The sequence below is a fragment of the Lepus europaeus genome, chromosome 16 (assembly GCF_033115175.1).
Source record: "Lepus europaeus isolate LE1 chromosome 16, mLepTim1.pri, whole genome shotgun sequence".
In the NCBI taxonomy this organism is placed as follows: domain Eukaryota; kingdom Metazoa; phylum Chordata; class Mammalia; order Lagomorpha; family Leporidae; genus Lepus; species Lepus europaeus.
The window spans coordinates 33391060-33412817 of NC_084842.1; the positions used below are offsets into that span (position 1 = coordinate 33391060).

General features: G+C 37.7%; 1 protein-coding gene across 3 annotated transcripts in view; it reads right to left on the minus strand.

The window, feature by feature from the left end:
• Positions 1-801: 801 nt before the first annotated feature.
• NEIL3 (nei like DNA glycosylase 3) overlaps positions 802-21758 on the minus strand; it is a 62889-nt gene continuing 41932 nt past the window's right edge. Inside the window, exons 6-10 of one of the 3 annotated variants that reach the window (XM_062213373.1) lie at positions 21249-21415; positions 11352-11521; positions 9577-9997; positions 3484-3658; positions 802-1215 (exon numbers count right to left, since the gene is read on the minus strand). In XM_062213373.1, coding sequence (XP_062069357.1) covers positions 1033-1215; positions 3484-3658; positions 9577-9997; positions 11352-11521; positions 21249-21415 — 1116 coding nt within the window. In that variant the 3' untranslated portion in view covers positions 802-1032. The other 2 variants (XM_062213372.1, XM_062213374.1) reach the window with 2 other exon arrangements.

The window sequence follows — 21758 nt, forward strand, 5'->3', positions numbered from 1 at the left end:
AGCACTGTGGCATAGCGAATAAAGCTATGCAGTGCCAGCATCTCATATGGGCGCCGGTTCAAGTTCCAGCTGTTGCACTTCTGATCCAGCTCTCTGCTATGGCCTGGGAAAGCAGTAGAAGATGGCCCAAGTCCTTGGGCCCCTGCACCCTCGTGGGAGACCCAGAGGAAGCTCCTGACGCAGGAGCTCCTGGCGCAGCTCTGGCCATTGTGGCCATCTGGAGAGTGAACCAGCAGATGGAAGACCTTTCTCTCTCTCTCTCTCTGCCTCTCCTTCTCTCTCTGTGTTAACTCTCACTTTCAAATAAAAAAAGATTTATTTATTTGAAAGGCTGAGTTACATGGACAGAGAAATCTTCTATCCGTTGGTTCTCTCCCCAGATGGTCACAATGGCCAGAATGAAGCCAGGAGCCAGGAGCTTCTTCTGGGTCTCCTACATGGTTTCAGGGACCCAAGCACTTGGGCCATCTTCCGCTGCTTTCCCAGGCACATTAGTAGGGAGCTGGATTGGTAGTGGAGCAGGTAAGACATGAACCGGTGCTGATGTGGATGCCACCATTGCTGGTGGCATCTTTGCCTGCTACGCCACAATGCTGGCTCTGAAATCTTATTTGTTAAACTTTCTTCAAGAGAATAAGAAATTCTTTTAATTATATATTATAAATAGAATACCTGAGAAAATGATTCACTACACATACAATATCTTATTATACTGCACTACAGTCCTCTCCAAGAAAAAAAATCACTGCTTCCCTAAAGAAGTTACAAGACAACAGCAGCATGCTAAAAATGCTTTATTGTCATTATTAAGAGGATTAAATACACATTGTAAGTGGAATATGCTGTACATCTGATAAAATAAGCATTTATTAAGATTAAACAAAACACAAAAATAATAAAATGAGTTTTCAAATGCTGCAATAACTTTAAATATAACAGGTATTCTGCATCTTTCAGTTAAAGAAAGGGGAACAGACATTATAAAAAGTCTAAAGAGATCAAATGCCAGATATTCTATAGATGGAGAAAATATTAGCAACCTGGAATCTTATTAATTCCTGGCCTGTTTTCTGCCCGCTGGAAAAAATCGCACTGTTTTTCCTTCCCAAGAGGACACACAAAGAAATTCCTTCCATTATTAGGCCCAGTCTTCAACACCGTTCTCATAATGGAGCGCTTGCCGTGGTTGCAGAGTGGGAAGGACAAATCAGCCCACTGGGGGAAAAAAAGGTAAGACTCTATTTGAATGTGGAAGTTAACATCACGTGCTGGCTAAACTTAGGCTCACTTATTAGTGCCACATTGTCTTTACTGCTATTAGAATTAAATTGACATTGTAAAGCAGATATAAATCATTAGTGGTTGCCATTAAAAACGCTTATAAGAAGCATCTCTCTTATAAATTTGTTGGAATTCCACAGCAAGTTGCCACAAGCCTCCCTCTATTTAAAGGTATAATTGAAAACTATCAGAATCTTGCTGTAAAGCAATCAGTAGTGTCCCTGCTATAGGTCTGTTTTAGTTAACACTCTAGGATCAAATGTTTGTCATGATGCTAATACTAAACTTCCTTCCAGGGGTTGGAAACATCTGGCTCATAGGCCATATAAGGCCACAAAATCAGTCATTTGTTCTGGCCCTGACAAGACAATTGCAATTCAACAAATCTATAGCACAGTAATGTTTAAGTTGATAATTTTATGGCCTGTGAATGATGTTATAAATATTCAAATGGTCCTTGTCAGAAACAAGATTCCCCAATCCTGCAAAGGAAAGAATGAATCTAGAGGGACTTGCCTGGAATTAGATTGTGCAAATTTCATTGTATTAATTTTGGCCTTGGAGAGGTTTGAGGTAGGCTATTATCTCATTTTCTACATGACATCTACAAAAGCTTCTAGAGAAGGAAATCTGTGTATTTACTAGAATAGTCACATTTGGTTCAAGCGTTGAGATCTAAAAAATTTTCTCTGGGAAATTCCTTAAGAAGGTATCACACTCTCAATAAGCCTACCAGAACATTTTTTTTGCTCCTGCATTGGAACAGATTAGTCTTTTTCCAATTATATACCAGATAAAGCAAAACTTGGAACAACATGTTGGTGAGACGGTCACTGTGAGGAACGCAGAAAGTGAAACCAACTTAAAGGACCCCTTCTATCATTATTAGGGAAACACCCAAAGACTAGAAAGGCATGAGGAATCACCTGTAGCTACACTATTACTGTATCATTACTTTTTTTGGTCAAGCTTGTATAGACTTTGCTATGGCTGTTGTACTCAAAGCAGGTAAACTGTTTTTCTTGTGTATCTCTATCTAGTGAATAAACCCAAGGTTTAATGTAGCATTGAATTTAGGGAGAACAAAATTTTAACGTGGATTATTACCTACATTGAGTCCTACTAGAATTCACTAGTCACTCAATACCTTTCTATCTTCATGAACCAAGGGCGACATTTCTATGTCTGTGGTTTCAAATAAGATATGGTCTAATAATCTAATAGTTATTATTTTATTTTATTTTCTGAATTCCTTTGAATTTTAAGTTATTCAACATTTAGGCTTTAAACTGGATGCTAGTGTGGCTACTTAACCATATTCAAAAATTTACGGCAAAAACTTTTTTGTTTTTAATTTTTTTGAGAGAAAGTCCCCCACTCACTGGTTCACTTCCATTTTTTTTTTTTTTAATTTATTTGACAGGTAGAGTTTTAGACAGTGAGAGAGAGACAGAAAGGTCTTCCTTCTGTTGGTTCACTCCCCAAATGGCCACTATGGCCCGCGCTGCGCCGATCTGAAGCCAGGAGTCAGGTGCTTCTTCCTGGTCTCCCATGCGAGTGCAGGGGCCCAAACACTTGGGCCATCCTCCACTGCCCTCCCTGGCCACAGTGGAGAGCTGGACTGAAAGAGGAGCAACCAGGACTAGAACCCAGCACCCATATGGGATGCCGGCGCCACAGGCGGAGGATTAACCAAGTGAGCCTCAGAGCTGGCCCCGGCAAAAGCTTCTTATAATTTAGGACAAAAGTGGAAAAACATTGCTATTTGTTCTATTTTAAGAATCAAAACCCAGGTGCAGCATTTGGTACAGTGGTAGAATGCCACATGAAATCCTTGCATCCTGTATTAGACTGCCTGGCTTGAGTCCTGCCTTCATTTTCAATTCAAGCTTCCTGTTAATGCATCTCCTGGGAGGCGGCAGGTGATGGCCCAGGTACTTAGGTCTCTACTACTCATATAGGAGACCCAGGTAGAGTTCTAGGCTCCTTGCTTCAGCTTTGCCTAGCTCTGGCTGTTGCCAGCATTTGGGGAGTGAACCAGCAACAGATCTCTCTCTCTCTCTCTCCCTCCCTCCCTCCCTCCCTCTCTCTGTGTCTTTTTCTTTTTGCAAGTTTCTTCCTTTCAAATACACTGAAAAATGAATAAACAAATTTAAAAAATACAATTACACCATAGTATACTTAGTAAATCTTAACACGTACTTCAAAAAAGCCACATTGTGCTTCTCCAGGTAGAGGACAAGCATAAAACTGCCTTCCCTTGTTTTCACCGTCCTTCCTCACAACTCGGAGAATGCAGAGGCGGTTGTGTTTACTGCATCGAGGACTGCCAGCATTTAAGGTACAAGGACCATCTGTCATATTAATCTGAAGTTCACTGTAATGACAGGTTACAAAATAACTGCAGCATAATAGTGCTAACAGGATCATTCATACCACCTCACCCCCACACATTAGAATTCTGCTTGTATAAAATTATATCACAAAGCGGAATAGGGTCAACTTAAGGTAATTACACAAACAACTACTATTTTTAATGCTTTGTTTTCTTAGGTAATTCTAATTTACTTCCAAAGCTATCTATGTATTCAAGCACAGAACTTACATTTCTAAAGAACAAAAACAGCTGAATTGTGAATCCACTTTCTTTCATTTTCATTTCTGATGTTTAGTTCTTCTCTTACCCAATATTCTTTTGTCCAGTTTCATTTACTCTAAAATATTCTCAAGTTCAGCAGCCCCATTCCTCGCATTCCCCTCCCCCCAAGTAATTACCACAGTCTCCTCTTATTTTCTCCTCAGGAGCAAATGCTCATCAATGGCTCTGGCAAAGCCACTGAGATCTCTATTTCTAGTGTCCACTTTACAGACAATTTTCTTTGGTTTTCTTTGATCAAGGCTACCAAATAGCTGCAATCATATTCCAGCAAGAATCAGACTGCCTGGAAGAGCAGAATTGTGTATTTTGTAAAGCTAGTAGGGAAGTTGCATTCACCCTGTAATTAGAATTGAGAGTATTTAGAAGTTATCTCTGAATAGAGTGTACAAACCTCAGAAGTCAGCCTTGTATTATACCTGTGTAAGCAGAATTTTTTCTTGTAAAGGAGTTTCATTATTATTTTAATTTTCTGTATTTTGCATATCTCAATAATGCCTTTCTAAGAGCTAGAATTTTAATAAGCCATTTGAAGAGGAAAAAGTGTTCACATTAATTAAAAGAAGTCTCCCCCTTAATAAATATTATTACTTACTAAAAAAAGCAAATTTAAAAAAAGTTCATTTTTTCTCATTTTGGGGAAAAGTCTAAAGAACAAAGTATTCTTAATTAAAAAAAAAATACTTAAAGCCAGAGATATTTTTCCGTTCTCTTTGCTTCCTATACTGCATTTCTCACATGCTTGTTTCTATAATGATGCCTCGAAGCATCCTATCTAATTGAAAAATGCGGAGAATGTGATTTTTTATATGTGACTAAATTGGCTTAAACTCCTTTATAAAACAGATGCTTAAATATACTTCTCTGATATCATTTGCATGGCACCAAATATTCTGAGTGCAGGTTTTGAAGCTTTTCATACAGCAGCCATTTGTAAAATCAGAGCAGCTGTAGGCATTGCTAATGAAATCATTATAATTATACTTTTCACCAGCAACTTTTTTCTTGGTACCTTTTTCAGGGTAGGGATGGTGGCTTGTATTTTAGAACTGTGGGTAATATCAAATCAGAAAGAGGAAGGCTGAGAAGCAAAGCACTTTTTTTTCTACAACCTTCCATTTCACCAGACTGCAGCAAAGGAGGCAGTGTTAAAATTTCAAATTCTAGGGAAGCTAAATATCTAGGTAAAGTCAAGAGATTTCAAAATGGAAGTGGCTTATAGTGTTATTTTAAATATTAAAATAGGAGAAATAATTTAATGATAGAAACAATTAAATGCTTTCCTACTTGAAACTATGCACACATAAAAATACAGTTTCATATATTATTTTAAGGGTGACTGTTCTAGATAAAAACCAGTTCAATGTTGTCTAACCCATCTTCAGGATTCCACATACCCAAGAGAGGTTAAAACTGTTCACTATTAATGCTTTTCTGGGAAGAGGGGCAAAGGTGGATTAAGGAGAAAAGGAAAGTCCCCAATGTCTTCTTTTAGTTCAATTGTGTCTTCCATCCAGTTTCTTCCTTGGTATAAAGAAATCAATATTCAAAAAATCTCTTATCTTTGGTACTCAGAGTGTCGTCCACTTTCTAGGAGCATTAACATCACCTGAGAGCTCATTAAAATTACAGAATTATCCGCCCTTGTTCCAGATTGCTACAGAATTAGAGTCTGAATGTTAACAAGATTCCCAAGTGATTTATATGCACATTAAGCTGGGAAGCACCGAGTGAGTTAAAGAAACTAAGATAGGGAGGCCTCCTGTGATCACATCAGCTCTAAATATGCATAGCCTAATCTTAATTTTATAATAGAAACCATTATCCAGAATAATTAAAACATTATCCTGATCAGTTGAGGATATTTTGGCTTGTTTGTTTCAATCATTATTTGAAAACTTTCTAAAATATTGGACAGCATTTCGTGAGGCAAATTTAGCTTATAGAGTATCTTCACTTATGTTGATGGTTAGGACCACCATTGTCTATATTAATACTGGGTTATAAATGAACTATTATAGATCAGGGCTTGGTAAATCCCTATAATCAACGGGGTTGGTAAACCTTTCAGATAATACACATTTTAGGCTTATGTGTCTAATGGTTTCAGCCACAACTACTTCACTCTGTTGTTTGCAGCATGAAAAACAGCCATCAAAAATACCTAAGTGGGAAAATTTTTATTTATGCAAACCGGTGGCAGGCCGGACTTGGCTGTAGTCTGCTGAAAGACAAGTCATTAGAGACAAAAACAATGCTTAAGAGATAAGAGGTTCTCAACAAATACTTATTAATAAAGAAATGAAATTGCATGGCAATCAGATAAATACTATCATGAAGATACAAAGACATTCCCAAGCACAGGTTTGTAATTTTAAAGTGAATATTTTTTCCATAATCAATTCATGACAGTTTAACTTATTTTGCAGATAGGGTGATGCCATATAATAAAAATGTTGCCTGAAATCTTTTAATTGATAAGGCTCCATGAATGCTTATGTTGTAATCTAGGAATATCTCAAGCATTAAAACAAACTGCAGTGGGTAAGCTGGTGCCTGTGATGTTGGCATCCCATATCAGTGTGCCGGTTTCAGTCTCAGCTGCTCTGCTTCCGATATGTCTCCCTGCTCACGTGCCTGGGAAAGTGGCAGAAGACGGCCCATCTACTTGGGCCTCTGCCACCCATGTAGGAGACCTGAATGGAGTCCCAGGCTCCTGGCTTCTGTCTAGCCCAGTCCCACAGCAGTCATCTGGGGAGTGAACCAGTAGGTGGAAGATCTCTATCTTTCCCTTTCTCCCTGTCATATTGCCTGTCAAATAAATAAATCTTTAAAAAATAAAAAAAGCAGGAAGTTAAATGACCCATCCTGGATGACCCAGATAGTTCTGAAATTATTAGGGATTGAAAACTCCAAAAGGTGGCCCTGAAACAAGTAGAAGGTATAAGTACTTGCACCAGTGACTAGAGGCAGACACTTAGCATCCCTCATGGTAGCAGACATGAGACAATGTTGAAGATTTTTTGTGTCATTTCAGTCTTCTATATGAGGCTTTGCATCAACTCAAGAAAAATTTCAACCCAAAGTGCATGCTTTCTCTGAAAATATATCACTGTGTTTGTGTTTACAATAACTGGATTAAAGACTGAAACGTGTTTTCAGTAGTCCTTCTGGACTACTTGAAAGTTGGTTCATTCATCCAATTTAGTATTCAGTAGCTGTATGACATTCAAGAATATCTAAATATTGGTCTGGAAATATGTCATATCATAGCTTGCATCTTGTGGTGATGAGATCAGTAATTAAGAGAACAGCAGTCTAATTAATTACCCTATAGTTATTAAACAACAAATAAACTGGCTATAAATTCTGAGTGGGCTACCTGCTTTAATAGTATTATATTGTAGGCTTCTACTAAGCATCTTGTCCACAAGATGAACACAGTAGCTGCTAGACAAGGAGAAAAATGAAATAAATGACAGTAATTTACAATTTATTCCTTGTAAAGTAGCTGGGTGCAGAAGGGCTGCTGGGTGAATTTATTTCATCACTTGACATTTATTCTGCTAGTTGATCTTGATTGATTGTGGAGTCCCAGTCCTGGTGTTCTTATATTCAACACATACACACGCTGCAGACTCTCCATGTTATGCTGTGCACTGTGATTAATCATATGATCCTATTACTAATGACTTATGAAGAAATCACTTAAATTTAAGGTTACATTAATGTTTTTTTAAAATCCCTAATTCATTGGTTAAATTGTATGAGATTTTCTATAAAGCACTCAGGAAATAAAAATATGCCAAGATATTTCATCTGCGTACAACAAATGCCACAATAGTTTAAAACAGTCACTTCTTCCCACTTGAGCCACAGAACAAAAAAGCTATTCAAAAGTGATTTTATCTGATGGGTAAGACAGCCTCTCAACTCAAAGCACCCTTTACTAACTCCTTTATGAACTGTCATCATGAGGCACTAATTAGGATTTAAGTGAAAAGGTGGTATATTTCTCCAGTCACTTACAAATTAAACATCCACAGTTTAATTCAAATTGTTTCAGGGACAGAAGTTAAACTAGTTGTCATAAATTATTCTGAACAAAATATTCTGAAAAATCAGTCAAGAAAAAATCATCAGGAAATTATGAAAAATGCATGTATTGAGCAAAAACTGTATCAGAATTGTTATGAAATCAGTTGTAAAGATTCATAGAAGGTGGTCTAGGAGTGTACACTAAGTGGTCCTTTATCCCATTGCCCATAACAATCCTCCATTCATCGCAGGCCACCTACTGAGAGGAAAAGCTGGCCATGAGAATTCTACCTGAGACTATTTTATATCCCACCCAAAGTGACTCTTCCCTGTTTCTCATTATCAAGTAAAAATATATATATTCTTCACTTCATTTAAAAATGCTAGGTATGTGACATCTGCTTTTCAATTAATTTTATTTGAGAAGGAAAGGAGGAGAGAGGGAGAGAGAGATCCCACACACAGATTGATCTCCAAATGCTCTCAATAGTCTGATCTGGAACAGGCCAAAGGCCAATGCTGGGAGCTGGTAACTCTACCTGGGTTTCCCACATGGGTGGCAGGGACCCAACCACTTGAGCTGTCACCTGTTGCGTCCCAAGGTTTACACCAGCAGGTAGCTGGAACTGGCAGTGGAGCTGGGAGTAGAACCCAAGTGCTGCAGTGTAGGATGTGAGCTGGGATGTGGGCATCTCACGCAGCATCTTAACTCTATGCCAAACATTTGCTGCATGTGTGCTTTTTAAAGGAAAAAACAACAACAACAAAAAGCAGCTTAGGAAAAAAAATGTGTGGAGAAATGTCTTTCTTTGGTGGAAGCATGAAATGAGGTTGTGACAGGAAGTACAGGGAAGGATGAAACAAAGTTGGGGAAGGCAGCTCAACAGAATATTTCAGGAGCTTCCAATACTTCCTAAGGAAAAGGATAAATTTCTACATGTCTGGTGACAGCAGTTGGGACCCTTCTTCTAGACATATGGCTAATAGCCCCACAAAACATACCTGATTTGGTAGTATTTACTAGATGTAATTATAACTTTTTTTTACATTTCAGATGCAAAAGTAGTATGGATGTTTTTGGACTTTTTAGTTGAAATAAAGAACACCATCCCACAATGTAGTTTGAGATGGAACCTTGTTCTTTAACAGAAATGTCACAAAAGGTATTTCACAGTACTCTCTTTAAAATAGAGGATACCTAATAAATATTTATGAGAAAATTTCTCTTTTAAAAGAAATATCTTTCATTTGAAGAAAATATAAAAATTTCTAACAGTGGTTATTGATAACTGATATGATTATGGGTAAATATTTTCCTTTATACTTTCTAGTATGTTTCAAATACTCTACACTTAGCATGCATATTATTATGGAAAGAAAAAAAGAAACATTTTATAGATGGTGAAAAATCTGTTTTTCATTTCCTTCCCCTCTCTAACATTATAAGCTAGGGAAAGGGAATGGAAGCAAATCACTATAACAGTTTTTCAGCAATTGATTTATGTTACCAAAATCAATTCAGCTTCTTTAGCAATGGATGGTTTTCTACCCTCTTAAAACTTAATGCAAATACCTAAAGACCAAGGTTAGAAGCATCATACCTGTTAGAAAATCCAGGCTTGCAACTTTGGAGGTCTAATGATGAGTAGTGGGTTGTTTTCAATTTTTTATGTGCAGGACTGAATAATTTAGATTGAGAGAAGACTGTAGGTGCTATCTTTACTTTGTTAGAGGGTTGAGCTACATAGTTTGTTCTCTCCTTAGAGGGGTACTGTGCCTCAATAAAAGAAATGTTAGTAGAAGGTGAGTTTTGAAATTCCCCATCTAGTATCTGGTTTGGGCTTTTTGTTCTTTCCAAAGTACTGGATTTATTGCTAAGATCAGTCAAGACAAGGGTTGTAGTTCCAAATGCAGTTTTCCTGTTGATCTTCAGTTCTGTATGTGGCTTTCCAAAGCTATTACAAGGGTACTTTACTAAACTGTTAAAGGCAACAGAGTTTTCTTCATTCTTGAACAGTGAATCTGAAAGGAAAAATAAGTTATTCTACAATATTTCTATAAATATATTGACTATTTGAGATACCTTTTATTGGATTAAAAGTTAATTCAATTTATTGCAGTAAAACTAATACATAGAATTAATAATACAACATTAGCTTTGGCAAGTCATCATTAATCATGCTCTGGTTAGGAAATGAAGTCTTATTTAAAATGCAAAATATTAGTAACTTATAGGGCCTTATGATGGCTTTAACAAAGATTTATATTTGCTTTTTCTTATGTTTAAGCCTTTAAGTTTGTCCTATCAGTTTTGTTAATAGCAGGGCTTTCCTATAGTGTAAGACTTATTTAAATAAGATAATTTACAAAGATAATATTTATTACATTCATGGTTTCAGTAAAGTATCCTGGGATTGTGGAATCTATATTATAATCTATTATAAACTGTAGATAAGATTGATGTCTTTCATATTCAGAAAAAAAATCACAAGAAAATAGTTCATTAAGACATGTAAAGGCATTTCAGAATGCTGCAATAAATGTGGAAACTGAAGACTGGTTTTCCAAGGGCTCTTTCTCTGAATGATCTTGAAGAAGGAGAGCTAGAAATAGGAGTTGCAGTCCTTTCTGCTATTAGCAAAGCTGTGGAAGGGGTGATGCCCGCCTTTCTGGCCCAGGGAACAAAACACAAATTGACAGCTAACACAATGTAGGGGTCTGTAAGTCAAGAATGAACTTTCTCATCTCTAATTGACGAGAGAAATAACACTCTGAGAACACAATAGACACAGCATCAATGAGATGGTTCTTAATCACAGGTTTGCTCTGAGGTTTTACATTCTCTGAACACATGAAATTGTAAGCTATAAAGAGTTATTTTGAAGGATTTCAATGAAATCAGTACAATTGTCTGAGTAAAGATTTTAATAACAAGGGGTAGGAAGGATAAAGAAGAGAAAAAAATCAGCAGTTTTCTATTCCACCTGCAAAGATATTCTTACAGAAATCCTCCCTTTCAATTTATGAAACACTTGGACTGAATAACAAACTCAAAAGTTGCTGAAATCTGCATAAAACAAAGCTTTATTGAATAATTCATTAGAAACAGTAGAGAACAGATGTGATCATCTCAGTTTTTTGAGATACAAAGGCACACACTGTTTTAGCACAAGCATGTTTTGCCTCCCTGTTAAAAAAATATCCAACAAAACATTAGCATGGTTTACAGGCAAAAGCAGGCAATTCCTATAAACCTTTAAGAGAGACAACATTTTACTGAGTTACAGAATAGAGAATGGAGCAAGATATATTCCTGACTTTATATAATTAAATTTATTTGCAATGTAACAAACTGTAAATCAAAATTCAAACTTACCAACAGGCCTTGAGGTCAAGCAAGCATCACATGCTTTAGAAGAGGGCTTATTTATCAGTGTGCAGGCGACACAGACCCATTGCTCTTCAGATTTCTGAGCCACAGAGTCCATAAGATGATCCTCTCTGCTAGATTTCCAACCAACGACAGTATTTCTAGATGGCAGCTTGCTAAAAAATAATTTTAAAAATTAATCAGGGCCAGCGCTGTGGCATACTGGGTAAAGCCTGTAGTGCTGGCATCCCATATGGGCTCTGGATCGAGCCTCAGCTGGTCCACTTCCCATCCAGCTTTCTGCTATGGCCTGAGAAAGCAGTGGAAGATGGTCCAAGTCCTTGGGCCCCTGTACCTACGGGGGAGACCCGGAGAAAACTCCTAGCACCTGGCTTCGGATCGGCCCAGCTCTGCTATGTGGCCATTTGGGGAGTGAACAAGCAGATGGAAGACTTCTCTCTCTCCCTCTCTGTAACTCTTTCAAATAAATAAATCCTAAAAAATTAATCATTGTTTTATTGCCTTGTTCTTACACATTAAGTATTTATTTAGTTGAGAGAGAGAGAGAGAGAGAGAGAGAGAGAGAGAGAGACCTCCCATTTGCAGGTTTATTCTCCAGATGCCCTAAATAGCTGGGGTGACCTAGGTTGAAACCAGGAGCCAAGAACTCAATCTGGGTTTCCCATGTGGGTGGCAAGAGACCCAGCTACCTGAGCCATCATCTGCCTCTCATTGTGTGCATTTTCAGGGAGCTAGAATCAAAAGTGGAGGTGAGACTTGATTCTAGACATTCTGACATGAGATGCAGACATCCTAAGTGGTGTCTCAACCAATATGCCATTGCTCATACTTTGAATATTTTAGAAAATACTACAGAACCATTAGTACCCCACTGCTATCTGTATATTATTATTGCTTAGAGGTTACAACTGTGCCTTAGAGTGAAACATTTTAACTTGGGCCCTGCAGGCAAAGTCATAAATAACATAAATTTTTATTTGTAGTCAGCACTGTGTGTATGTGTATTCAAACAAGCCAAAAATATCTGACATGACCACTAGGAAGTATTTGCTAAATAACTTTTAAGTAAGTGGTCCTCTTCAAAGTGAAACTGAAATATGTTTACTCAATGAAATCAGAAAAAAAAAAAAAAAAAAAAACCTGTGTTTAGAACATTGAAAGTAGACGGAGAAAAGGTTTACATGATTTCATGTACATTAAAAAGAAAACTCTAGAAGTTCTAAAATTTCCCTGAAGTATTTGCTATAAATACAGATATCATAGCAACTAATTGGTCTATAATAATGAAAAAAGGTATCTATCATTGTGTTATTTCTTTTCATATAAGACTATTTTATGTCTAATATCTAATCATCATTAGATATATAATTATTAGATTAACAAGCAAACAATACAACCAACCCTGATTTTTGGTTACAAATGTAAGTCATGGTTCTTTTTCTTCATTGATCATTGAATGTCACACAAAACACCTCTGCATTCCGACATAGTCCTTCTGCCTAACGCATGGCTACAGGTCTGCAGAGCATATCTTGTGGTTAAGCAACCCTGGCAGTGTCCTGGATTCTTTTCTTGATTCCAAACATTAATACTGAAAAACATTTGTCCAGTAAAAGCTAAGTGTCTTATACTTCAGAAAGTCATTTCCTTGACTTTTTTTCATTTATTTTTTTGAAAGGTAGTGAGAGAGCGAGAGGGAGGAAGAGAGAGAGATATATCTTCCATCTGCTGGTTCACTCCCCAAATGGCTGCAATGACCAGGGCTGGGCCAGGCAGAAGCCAGAAGCTAGAAACTTCTTCCTGATCTCCTACATGGGTTCAGGGGCCCAACTACTTGGGCCAACTTCTACTGCTTTCCCAGCAGCATTAGCAGGGAGCTGGATCAGAAGCAGAGCGGCCAGGACTCAAACCAGTACCCATATGGGATGCCAGCAATGCAAGAGGAGATTTAGCCTTCAATGCCACAGCACTGGACCCTTCTTTGACTTTCAAAGGTAGCCTTGTCTTCTGTCTAGTAAAATAACAAATAGCAATATTCACTGAAAAGGAATTCTGAAAATAAGATACATCTTATTATAGTTCTTTTATCTTTATGTACCTTGACTTTTAATGCCACTCAGTATTTCTTGTTCCTGTGGAACACTAGACTAAGAATTTGCTAATCTGACTTAATCCCTGCCATCTACTAACTTACTCTGAAAGGCAACATGATGCAATATTTTCATAATTACATACAAGATAAATGACTTTCAGATTTTCAGTGTGCTACAACTTTTCACTATTTTCATCTTCTTCTGTCCTAAAGATTGCAGTAATCATAAGAAGATGTTTATTGTTACATATGGATGCTTTGGAAGTTTTCTTTCTACTCTATTTCTTAATTACCCAGTAATAAAATTCTTTCCAATCTCCACTTAGATGCATAACAGGAATCTCAAATGTAACATGTATCAGGATGAATAATAACCTCTCAAAGACATCAGGTCACAATACCAGGAACCTATAAACATTACTTTATTTTATTTATTTATTTATTTATTTTTTGACAGGCAGAGTGGACAGTGAGAGAGAGACAGAGAGAAAGGTCTTCCTTTGCCGTTGGTTCACCCTCCAATGGCCGCTGCGGTAGGTGCGCTGTGGCCGGCGCACCGCGCCGATCCGATGGCAGGAGCCAGGTGCTTCTCCTGGTCTCCCATGGGGTGCAGGGCCCAAGTACTTGGGCCATCCTCCACTGCACTCCCTGGCCACAGCAGAGAGCTGGCCTGGAAGAGGGGCAACCGGGACAGAATCCGGTGCCCTGACCGGGACTAGAACCCGGTGTGCCGGCGCCGCAAGGCGGAGGATTAGCCTACTGAGCCGCGGTGCCGGCTTATAAACATTACTTTCTAAAGAAAGAGAGTCTTTGTAGACAAATTTAAGTACCTTGACCTAGGGAGATTATCCAGGAGTTCCTTGAATCCAATTATAAGCATCTTTCTGCGAGAGACAGGGAGAGCTGTGATACAGAAGAGAAGGCAGTGTGACTACAGAGGCAGATATTGGAGTGATGTGACCACAAACAAGGAATGATGGCAGCCACAGAAGCAGGAAGATGCAGGCGATGGATACTTTGCAAGAACCTTCAGAGGGAGCACAGCCCTGCCCGTACCTTAGTTTTGGCTCACTGAAACTGATGCTGGCAACCAGAACTTGAGTGAATAAATTTCTGTTGCTTTAAGCTGTTAAGTTTGTGGTCATTTCTCACAGCAGCTACAGGAAATTATTGCAAATAAAATTCATGATCCTCCAATCTGTAAGTCTACTAGTTTGTCTCAGTAAATGGTATCAGCATGCACTCCATTAATCAGGCCAAAAACCTAGAAGTCATCTTTAACACTTTTCCCCCTTCACTTTTAACATTTACTCCACTAGAAAATCCTATAGAGATTCTTGCAGGGGCAAATTTATCATGAAGCTAATGACACTTAACACTTGATGTGTTCCTTATGGGGAGCAAGAATAATGGAAGCAATAACTCTAGCCACGTGCTGGAGGCTGAGAGTACTGCCATTGTAGCAGTCCTAAGGTTCTAGGCAAGGCCTATGTGCAGCCAGCACCGCCTTAAATCTGCTCAATACCCATAGGAGCAGGTAGATTCTGTCTTTAGCCTCAAGCAGGAGGAAGGGAACAAGAGATGCTTTTCCATTTCTTCCTCAATGGGATTAGGACCCTGGCTGCAAGGTCACAAAAACTAAGCACCATCCCACCCCTAATCACAAAAAGCCTGGTAGAGGTACAGAAAGTAAAGCAAATGATGATCAAGAGACTAGCATTCTCAGAGATCTTCAGACCAGTAGCATCAGCATCATGTGGGAACTTGTGAGATATGCAGATTTTCAGTGCCCTTCCCAGAACTACTGAGTCAGAAACTGGGGGTGGGCTCAGCAATCTGTATATTAACAAGCCCTTCAGGAGATGCTGGTGCACACAGGCCTGAAAAGTTTGAAAACCACAGCTCTAAGGGCTTCTTTACAGTCAAGAAGAAATGTTTAAGCATAATATTACAGGGGAGTTAGAGATGTATCATTATGGACAGCCAATTGTGAAGCTAAATGACAATTTTCTAATCAGTAATAAAAATAGAATAATATTGTTGGTGGCTATTAACAAGGTAATCAAGGAGCATGAAGCCAAAACATGGAAAAATTATGCAGGTAACTACACAGCTGTTCTAGGCATGAACTTTTTTTCTGATATTGTGGTATGTTAAAATTATAATTTGTTGTAATTTCTCATTCTAATTAATCACATTAGAACCAAACTTTTTATTGATAATGTAAATTCTTTTTCATAAACAAGACTGCCTCATCACCTGAACTATTTTTCAGGTCATAACTGTATCCTGACTTGTTGGAAAGTACCTAAATTCAATGCTTTTTTTTTTTTTTAACCATTCCCACATTGTTCCGCATCACCATTATCTACCTTCTGCATTATTGCTGAGAATTGCTTTTCTACACAGCAGCCCAAAATATCCTCAAAAACAATGGTCAGTCCGTGTTACTCTTCTATTCAAAAACCTTCCAAGAATTCTCAGCTCTCTAAAGTCAGTACTCCCCATGTCAGCCAGAGTGGTATTTCAAAATGTAAACCAGTTATTGCATGCCTGTTCAAAACCTCCAACCAGTGCTCACTTCGGCAGCACATATACAAAACTTCCAACCAGAGGCTTCCCATTATACTTATGATAAAATGGAAACTTCTCACAGGCTTTGCATGTTCTCTGGTCCCTGCCATAATGGATCTCTCTTTTTCTTATCCTTCTTCCTTGGTCAACAACACTTGCCTTCTTTCTCTTCCCTGAACAAGTCAGAGACTTCATAATTTCTGGGATATCTTTGAAAACTTCTCCTCCTCCTCCTCCTCCAGACCTTAACAAGTCACCAGATCTTTTCAACAGTCTCCTCCACAGGGGCTTTATCTGCCCACTCTATCTAAAATGAACGTTCCCTGTCACTATCTATCCCCTACTGTGGTTGAAGCAACTGCTTTTCTTTGTCCAAATAAAGCAGATTATTCTTTTTAAAAAGTACCAACATAAGTGTGAATAAGACCAAAAGAAGGTTATACAAAATAAAGTAGCATTTAAATAAAATTTGGATAAAAAGAACTTCCAGTGGCTGCCCAATATCTGTTTCAAATTAATTAATTGTCATTTCATTCAGTCTACTCTGCATCCTTATTCTTGGAGCACTAACATTTCTGGAAAACCTCCTGAATCTATGTCTTCTACTGAAACCAGGATGATTTTATTATAATGAGGTTTGTCATAAGAAGCTTAAACAGAAGCTGTGATCTGTCTCTATTCTTTCTACTTATTCTCTGTAGAGAGTGCAGGCAAGGTCATTTTCATGGGTCCAGTCCCAGAGCCTTTAGTCCCTATAGTTTCTCCACTGATTCTATTAATGATCCCAATATGCATTTTGATCATATGACCCATACTTTCCCATTTCAGATTTTGATAAGTTGAATTGGTTTTCTTTTGTTGCAGTCCAAAAAAATTCCTTTTAAACTACGTTTTAAGCATGGCAACTCTGCAATCAAACTCTCTTCCCAAACAAGCTTATCATGTTAATACTAGTCCATCACAAGTTTTCCTTTGCCCTTTAATTGCTCCATCCTCTAAAAAATCTGTGCCAGGTTGGACCTGCGTTAAGAATTGCTTTGCAAACAGCAAATTTTCATTAACTTGTGACCAATAGTCAGCACATTTCCAAACTAGATGCCTTTTAAGAGAATGAGTCTTTTTAAATGAACAAAATAAACCCCCTTGGCGCAGTTCTCCAAACGGACTAGCAGTTTCCCCTGCACACTTGCTTTCTCTTCCAGAAAATCTTTCTCCCACCTCTTGACCTTAATGAACGCCCATTTTCTTTCACACTAAGCTCCACTGTCACTTCTCTGAGAAAGATTTCCTTATCTTTCCTTGGTAGGGTTGAGTCTTCCCTCAACTATTTTCCATTGCTGTTAGTATAATCATACCAACATTTCAGAACCTCCATCAAATGTTTTAATTATCTATTCATTTATCCCCTACATTGGACCTAGAGCATTTTGGGGGATAGAATATTCTATTCTATCTTTGAATTCCCAATACTCAGCACACAGAAAACACTAATAAAGTAAGTAAATCAAATATAAATACATAAATTATGTTAGCTAGAGCATAATATGAAATATGATAAAGATATTTAAAATATGGATAACCAGTGAAAACTGGAAAATTTTGGGAAGTCTTCATGAAGGAATTGAATGAGTTTTGAGGAACTGAAGAACCATAAAGATTTAGACCATTGCTCCTGGGTTTTTCAACATATTTTGAATTAACTTTAAATTAAGGGGGGAAAATTTAATTGACATAAAAAATGGTCAAACACTCATCCAGAAAATGAATGGGAAATATTTAGTCATAAAAAATTTAATTCTGCCCTCAAGGAGACCCAACAGGCCAGTCCACTGCAGTGGCTTTCAAAGTGGTAAGCCAGGGCTTCAGCAGAAGTCAGCTTGTGAAGAGCCCTGGCAGCTCTGCCAAGAGTTGGATCACTGGAAATGGACCTGCCCTGGAGTCGAAGGATGCCCAGGTCAGAGCCACAGATCTTATTGGCTCTAAGCTGAAAAGCCCTTCACTCAGCCCAACTTCCAAAGTGACCACTGCAGCTGAGGGTATGGTCAAGTAGGGTCAGCAACATTGCAGGCAGAACTGTAAATTTCTTGTTAGAGATGCCACCTGCCTTTACCTGGCCAGCTCTCCTCCCAGGCCAGCCAAGTAATGAAAGTCAACAGAGTGCCTTCCCCTAGGAGGTTCACACCTCCCTTAGGATATACCCCATGGAAAGAGATAGATAGGTCTGGGCCTCTTAACTTACAAGGCCTAAAGCCCAACAGATTATTATCAAGCCCCTTCTATCAGGTTCTATTTGCCTCTCAATCAGAAAACTTAATTGTAGCTTAGATAGCACCTTTCTTAGCTCCTCTAATAATGACTCTGTCCTTTGTTCTAGACCCTGTCTAGCGCACTTTGTAATCATAACCTCTACTCTACCACCAATGGCTCTACTCCCAACCTGTGTGTACTGATGGTCCTCTTCCCCACTTAATGCTGTATAATTGTTCAAACCTGGTAAATGCCACTCTTAGGATCATTGGTTACTATCCTCACCCTGTCTTTTATGACCTTGTCTAAATATGATCAGAGTCGGCAAACTTGGAAGGCTTCCATAGCCTTGGCAACTCATGATGAGAGCCTAGGGTGGTTACTGGCGCCATAAACTAGAGTGTCAATTTGTTGGGTCAACAACAGGAGCCACTGTGCACTTGCTCCTCATGTGGGATCTCTGTCCTTAATGTGCTGTACATTTTGATTTGATGCTATAACTAGTACTCAAACAGTATGTTTCACTTTGTGTGTCTATGTGGGTGCAAACTGTTGAAACCTTTATACTAAATTGATCTTCTGTATATAAAGAGAATTGAAAATGAATCTTGATGCAAATGGAAGGGGAGAGGGAGCGGGAGAGGGGAGGGTAGCGGGTGGGAGGGAAGTTATGGGAGGGGGAAGCCATTGTAATCCATAAGCTGTACACTGGAAATTTATATTCATTAAATAAAAGTTAAAAAAAAATTTAAGATAAGGGCAAATAGTACTGATTTTCAAGCTTTTAACATTATATATACATTTATTTTGCAGTGTGTAGTTGGTTTTTCAAAAGTTTTAAGTTAAATGCCAATACATAAAACACAATTAGGTTAGAAAGGAGGAGGGATTACAAAGCTCACAACATTTCCAGTGTAGTTTGGCTTTCCCTAGCTCATAGATAACCCTAAGTCTCTTTTGGGGAATATTTAAACCTTTAAAACCTAGTTTCAAAAAACCTTTGGATTTGGCAATTATCCTATTATATGATAAACAACATTTATTTAATGATTTGTAAGAATAAAAAATTTTATCTCAAAAGCTATCAATCCACAGAAAACAGCATCTGAATCATCTATTCAGTAAACATACACTTAAGATCTTCTATCTGCCAGGTAGTATGTTACACATATTTGATCAAATAAATGTATGATGTATGAATACTGTGAAAAATAGTTCTTGTTCATGAAAAGAAAGAAAACCATAAACGTGTACCATAAATACAATTAATTATGTAAACATATTTCAGATCTCCATAACAGTAAAATGAGGCGAAGAAGCTGAGGGGAAAGGGCTATAGAGTGATTTAGAGAGAGTAGCTGAGAACATGACAAGGAGTAATGCAAACAATGAAACAAAGGGACGTGAAGAAGAAAAAGCAGCTCCAGATGTATGTCTGAACACATACACTGGGGTCCACATGGCACAGCAGCTCCATCCAAGAGCTTCGAGCTCTACACAGACACTAAAGCTGCCTCCTTTTCCTGGACTTCCCCACAGCCCAGTCATGCCCTGCTTCTCTTCCTCTTTCTCAGTCCTATCACTTTGTTTCCTTTGCTTACTTGTCCTCCTACTCTGTAGTTATGGGTATCCCCTGAAGCTTAAACCTTGGTTCATTTCTTTATTCTTTTTCGGTGAACTGAGAAAGTGATTCAACTCTCAGTACTGTGCTGATACTCTCCCGCTATTATCTCTCACCCTGTTCTGTGCCCAAGTCATCTCTTCTGAATATTCTACTGTTAATTCATGAAACCAGTACTAACATATCTTTACCATTCTATACCAACTTTCCCAAGCCCATAAAGTGAACATTTCTAATGTTTGGCTTTGTGCTTTTTGCATTAACCTTCACATAAAAAACTGATTTAAGGTACTATTTTCAGTGTTGACCTCAGACCTGGTAACCATTGCTTGCTGGTAACTCAGCATGAGGCTCTTCATAAATGTCTTCAGTCTTTTCATTTTCCTTCCTAGCTATGCTAAAATTAAAGTCCTTAGTGTACTTATTTAGAAAAGACATTAACCACTCCCAGAACTAACTAATGATCACTACTATTTGACTCTATCCTACCTCTAAAATTCTTTTCTGGAGCAGGTGATTGGCACAGTGGGTTAAAACTGCTGTTTGGGATACCTGCCTCTCTTATCTGAGTCTGGTTTGAGAGTCTCACCTACTCTGCTTCTGATCCAGGTCCCTGCTAACATTCCTGGGAAGCAGCAGATGGTAGCTCAAGGGCTTGAAATCCTGCCACCCACCACAGGCCTGGTAGAGTCCGTGGTTCCTGCCTTTGGTCTAACCCAACCCTAACTGTTGCAACCATTTGGGGATTGAAACAGCAATATGGAAGATCTCTCTCTCTCTCTCTTTGACTCTGTCACTCTGCCTTTCAGATAAATCATTCTTTAAATAAATAATAAAAAAAAATTAGCTTTCACTATTCAACCACTTAGAGGCTTTGTGAGGTTTGCCCAGTATTCTTATCAGTTCTCCAATATGACTTGCTTATTAATGGCTCAAGGTGTGTGGTCATTCTCCTATTGAATTAATATGTTTGCATTTTTACTTAACCAAAAATCTAATTTTTAAAGCAAATTTCAAATTACACTTTATAAGGCATTCCAAAACTTCCTGTATAGTACACTAGAATTTTTGTAGTATTTAATATAGTCCATATTTGTTCTGGTAATTTTAGTTTATAGTCTCATATAGGAAGCTACTTTGAAAAGTTCTTAAAAATGGAATTTAAAGTATGAATTTATTTTGGTGCTAAAGCAATTCTGAAATTCATGCAATTTTTTTCATAAAATGTACTTCTTCATGTATATTTTTGGCATCAAAATAAACTCATACATTTAATTCCATCTTTTTACAAACTCTGTTTAGTTAGATAATTGAGGCAAACAGTATCACTTTAAATTAGATCTCTTACCATATGTCAATAAGTTGAGGATTTTCTTTTTGACAATGAGGGCAGAAATATGTCATTCTATTATTTTCCCCTAAGCGACACACAGTTATTTTGCAGTGACACTGACCACAATTATGACGCTTGTAAACCTTATAGTGTTTTGAGATAGCCAATCCTGTCTTGAGACACTGAAAAAAAAAGACAAATTAACAATGTTATCTATAAAGCAGTGTTGTGAGAAGACAGATATATTCTTAAAAGTTATCTCTGAAAATAATCTGTTAAGAATTTATATGTTTATACATATGTCTGTATAATTTTGTCTTTCATCAGACATAAAGCTATGACAATATTGAGTAATGTGTGTTGCATTAGATTTATATGAAATAATTAAGTCATTATTTTATCTTATTAGTATTCAAAATTGTTCTTTGCATAGCTTTGTCCCCTTACCTAAATGAGATATAAAAGTTCATATTTTAAATGTCTTTTATGCTTTTAAAATTCTTTTTTTAATTAAATATAATTATG